This window comes from Nicotiana attenuata, chromosome 1 (genome assembly GCF_001879085.1).
Source record: "Nicotiana attenuata strain UT chromosome 1, NIATTr2, whole genome shotgun sequence".
Classification (NCBI taxonomy): domain Eukaryota; kingdom Viridiplantae; phylum Streptophyta; class Magnoliopsida; order Solanales; family Solanaceae; genus Nicotiana; species Nicotiana attenuata.
In genome coordinates, this window is record NC_031989.1 from 20,863,643 (window position 1) to 20,869,031 (window position 5,389).

Genomic DNA, 5,389 nt, shown 5'->3' on the forward strand with positions numbered 1-5,389 from the left:
TGGGCATTAGAAGCATTGCATATTTCCTTACTGCTGGATTTGTAGTTGGCCTTAGACGGAATGAGGTTGTGAGGAGATTTTGAGGACACCTTATATAGATCTTTCTTTCGTATTCCTCCTTCTGGACAAAGACTTTTATTCCATCTAGAAATGCATGGATTGGTCGAGTTTCTCTGTTGTAAGCGACTGCTGCATCTAGTTCCACTTGAAAATTTTGGTCTTGTTCTTCTGGAGGGGGACTGTGGGGGGGTGATTGAGTGGGTGATGAAACTGGGGTTGGAGGTGGTGGTGGATCCCAGTAAGGTTTGATCCACGGTGTGGCAATATGGGGTGTGGATAAAAAGTCATTTGAAGAAGGTGTGGATGAAGATGAAGGGGGTCCCAATATGGTGTTGGTAGGGGAGGTTGTTGGTATGGCGCAATGTATGGAGCCTGGGTCATTGACCAATGGTACCTTCTGTAAATCTCCATTCCTAATTGCATGCCCTCCATGACTATCTGAGCCAGGTCCCTGGGGTGATTGATAAGGATGGTCACCTCTTGATGGTTGACTTCCATCGTAAAAGTGAGAGCATGGCTTTGTAGCCCGGTCTCCAGCCAAGATATGAGCTGCGTTGGTGCATGAGGAGTCTGTGCAGTGTAAACTATGGTGTTTGGTTCCATGATCAAGTGTGAAGGAGGAAGAGAGTGAGGTGTGTGATTGCGGAGCAAACGATGAGAGGACTGGTTTAGTGTTGAGTGGTGTCTCCTTAGGTAATTGAGATTCGGTGAGAACATCTTTTTTATGGTGGAACTTGGAAGGTGAATTAATGATATTGTTAGGTCGACTGTGAGAAGTTGTGTCCGGATTTAATAGAGTTATAATGGAGGATGTATCAATGGTGGAGGAGGTCGGTTGGATTGATTGATGTGGTGGTAATGTGTTTGTGTTGTGTGAAGAGGTGGTCAAACAATGATTGCCTAGTTGTATGAAAATTGTGAAATTAGGGTTAGGGGTGGACGATGAGGGAGGAGCATGTGTAATTGTGTCTAGTATGTCATGTAGTAGGGTTTGCATGGTATTTGGTGAGGATGTGTTTAGACAGTAGGTGTGCATGTGGAGGGGGCTTACGTGGCCATTTGCATGGCATTGAGAAGACGTTGAATGTGGACTAAATGGTGAGTGGACCGGTTGAATAGGCACTTGAGTGCATTTTGGAGGAAATAATTTTGCATCTTTTGGTTGTTGAGGTAGTGTAGCAGATACTTCCAAATCCTCATTAATTAATGAAGCAAAAGGATTAGTGGTTAAAGTAGGTGAGTTAGGCTGTGTCGTGTTTGGTTGGGTATTAGGTATAGTAGTAGGGTTTTAAAGAGTTAAGTGTGTAAAAGGAAGAATAGGAGGAGTAAAGGTGGAAGACTTACCTGAAAAACATGGAGGATGAGTGGATTTATCGACATTGTTATAACTAGATTTGGTAAAAGTTTTTTTCTTCGGGAATTGTACTGTTTTCCATTCTGCTGTTGATGGATTTTGTGTAGGATTAGGGGTAACTTGTGGATTGAGATGGTTAATATCAGAAGGGTGTGCATCTTGCACTTGATAGGTGCAAATTCTTTGGTTATGCCCCATCCGACCACATTTAATGCATAGCAAATTCAATCCTTCATAGAGAATGTTTTGCTTGTGATTTCCAATATAAACATGTGAGCTTAAAGGTTGATCCAACTATATTTCAACACACAGTCGGGCATATCGACCTTTTGTTGTTAAAGAGGTACAATTATCCACTGATAATAATTTACCAATCTTATTACCCACTTTCTGAAGAATATGAAAATCATAAAATTCAGTAGGTAATTTCGGTAGATGTAACCATATAGCGGAATAATTTATTTTCGTCTCCGATGCCATAAATTTTGGTTCCCATTGACGAACTGAGAGAAAATGATTCAAAATGAACCAAGGGCCATTATGTAAAGCACAAATTTTATTTTCTTCCTTCTGAAACTTTAGAAGAAAAAAATCGGAGCTCAAATCGATTAGAGGGAGGTTTTCTGTGGGTTGCCAAAGAGTATAGATTTTTGTCGAAGTATTTGATGTTCCACCTTCCGACCATAAACCTTAACAATAACTGCATGTTGCCAGGGTTTATAAATTCTACCCTTTTCTTCGAGTGAAAGTGGAATAAAATTTGATGCAGCTACTGGTGCCTCTAGTTCATCCTCAATCGTCATGGAAAATGTTTGAGGGTGATGGCCAGTAGGGGATGAGAAATTATGAGTTGTAGAGGTTAGAGTGTTGAGGTAGGATTTGTGATGTGAAACAGTAGGAGGGATAGGGAGGTCAGGCGTATCAATGATCATTGGTCGTGTTGGATTACTTTGGGAAGTTTGGGTTGTGTTTGAGTCTGTAGAGATATCTGGGGGTTTGGGAGGTTTAAGAGTTGAAGAAACAGGTAGGTGTTGAGAGTAAATGAGATCCATGGGAGAAAGCTATCTAGTTAATATTGATGTAGGTTCTTTTTTATTTAAATAGTGCCAGATATATATAAAAATAAAAGGAAAAAAAATACTTGTAGGTATATTAGATTTGCTAACTCAGTTGATTCTATTGCGTCTAGATCAAGGTTTCCGCTTGTTAGCTTTGTATTTGCTCTCATCTTACTTAACGGGCCCTTAGTTCAATTTTAATTTCCACCATACTTCGGCTGTGCACCCAACAATTTGCTTCAAATATATAACATATAATATGTATAATAATTCTAATTTCGAGAAGAAATTAATTAGGTCCAACCAAGTGGCAATGCTTCCCCAATCGTATTAAAGATCGTATATGGTTGTATATTGTGAGATATTATTTCAATTAGTTGAGGTAGTTGTGGTAGCTGCTTTAATAACTCAAGACTTTAATAAATATACCTGTAAATGTACCATTTAAAAGAAATAAACTAGAAAATACGGCCATTTTTTTAATTTAAAAATAACATAAAATTAGATAAAAATATATAAGATGATGCATTAATGTTCTATAAATCCAGATCAACAATTGTTTGAGAATCGATTTTGTATTCATAATAGTATATATAAATAACAATACTTTCTAAGTCAAAAAATAGAAAAAACATATCATATGAATTACAATCAAGTACACATAAAAAGAATAACAAGAATGAAGTGATGTGGGAATTTTTATAGTTGGTTATGTTGCATGACCATTTATACATTTGCAGCCACATTTAGTTAAGGGAATTTTTGAAAAATTTTATTTTTGTTTAATTTACCAATTTAGCTATATGAGTTATTACATTTTCGTTTATTTTATATTACTTTTTGACGAAAAGGTAAACATCTTTACTTTTCCTTTTTTTTTTTAACTACCTTTTCTTGTTGGTAATTTGATAGTTGACTCATTTATATCTTGGGCTATCAATGTAGCGTACAAAATTCAAATGTGGAGGAGTTTTATTGGACCTAAGTTGGCCCATGTACTTGGAGACGTATTCTCAGCCACGAAATTTATTAACTTTTTGGGAAAAGTAGTTGTTGGGTACCCACCAGTCCGCCCAATAACTTGGCCCATTCATTAACCAAAGCAAACTCAACCCAAACCCTGCAAAAATTTTGTGGAGGATCCACTTTCAATAAAACGGGTCGGCCCAGTTGAAGATCATTGGATTGCCAACAATAGTTGCAAAATGGAGTCATTTTCAATCCATGTAACTGCCTCCAAATTGGGCCAACTACAATCAAGAACAGAAATTCAAGGCCTATTTGAATCACTATGTGCTATTATTTGGCAGTCCATTTCAAGAATTAGAGATGGGCCTGAGCCCAAAATTATAACAATTTGTAAAAAGGGTGAGGAAAAGAAAGAAGGCCTTGTTGGGAACAACCGAGTCATAAGTGTGGTAAAGGTTGATCACTCAATTAAAGAAGCTAATCCTAGTGATTTAGCAAGCTTAATTAAAAATAAGACTATCGATGAGCGATTGAAGATCGATGAAGCCATTGAGAAAGATCATGGAGTATCGGACATTGTTGTTTACGGAGCAAATTTGACTTTTGTGAACATGGAAGGTGCTGATCTCTATGGATTCAACTGGAAGGGACACAAATCGACGATTGTAAGTTACTTAATCGATGGAGTTGGCGATGTAGGGACCATCGTGGTGCTTCCGACCGGGCCAAATGATTCTAGCAAGGATGGTCTTGAAGGAAGGATTGTAAACATGACTTTGCCTGAGGATGAGATAATGAAGTTGAAATTTGAGCTAAGCAAGGAATGGTCTATTGCTTGAGGTTAAATGTATTTGTTTCATTCTTGTTCAATAGTTTAATTTAGTGTGAGGTCCAAAGACACTATGTTTAATAACTACTCTATGTAATGCTATTTAGAGATTAACCAGTATTCATTTTGTTCAGAAATTTTAAATTAAAAATCGTAACTTCAGGACAATTCAGGATATCTTTTTGTAACGACCCGGCCAATCGTTTCAAGAGTTACCGCTCCATTTTTCCCATTTCTGCTTCTTTATGCTTTGTTCATCTGTGTTATATAGTATCTGGTTGGTTGGTTCGAATTCAGAAGGGTTTTGGAAAGGTTAGAGACACTGAGTCTCTTTTGAGTAAGCTTAAGTTGGAAAAGTCAACCGGATGTTGACTTATATGAAATAGGTCTTGGATGTGAATTTCGATGGTTTGAATAGCTTCGTGAGGTAATTTGGGACTTAGGAGCGTGATCAAAATGTGTTTTGAAGGTCCGGAGTAGATTTAGGCTTGAATTGGCGAAATTGGAATTTTGGCATTTTCCGGTTGGTAACGAAGATTTTGATATAGGGGTCGTAATGGAATTCTTAAAGTTGCAGTAGGTCCGTTGTGTCATTTGTGATGTGTGTTCAAAATTTCAGGTCATTCGGACGAGGTTTGATAAATATTTTGATCAAAAGCGGAATTCGGAAGTTTTTAGAGTTATTAGGCTTGAATCTGTGGTTAATTTGATGTTTCGATATTGTTTTAGGTGTTTTGAAGATTGGTACAAGTTTGTAAGGTGGTATATGACTTGCTTGTGCGTTTGGTTGAGGTCCCGGGGGGCCTCGGGGTGATTTCTAATTGTTGACGGGAAGTTTTGAGTGGGAATATGCAGTTGAAGTGCTAAGTTTCTGTCATAACCGCTCCTGCGGCTTGGGGACCGCTGTGCGGGCCCGCAGAAGCGGATGTGAAGTCGCAGATGCGGCCAAGAGAGGGGAAGGCTGGATCCGCAGAAGCATGACTTTGGGCGCACCTGCGATGGCGCATGTGCGAGAATATGATCGCAGGTGCGTTGGCTGGGCGGATAAGAGAAATCCGCAGGTGCGCACCTGGAACCGCAGGTGCGGGTCTGCATGTGCGATAATTAGACCGCAGATGC

General features: G+C 38.8%; 1 protein-coding gene across 1 annotated transcript; it reads left to right on the forward strand.

The window, feature by feature from the left end:
• Positions 3,678-4,280, forward strand: LOC109233717 (protein ECERIFERUM 26-like). The gene has a single exon (XM_019399584.1). It carries the CDS (start codon positions 3,678-3,680, stop codon positions 4,278-4,280), a length of 603 nt encoding a protein of 200 aa, XP_019255129.1.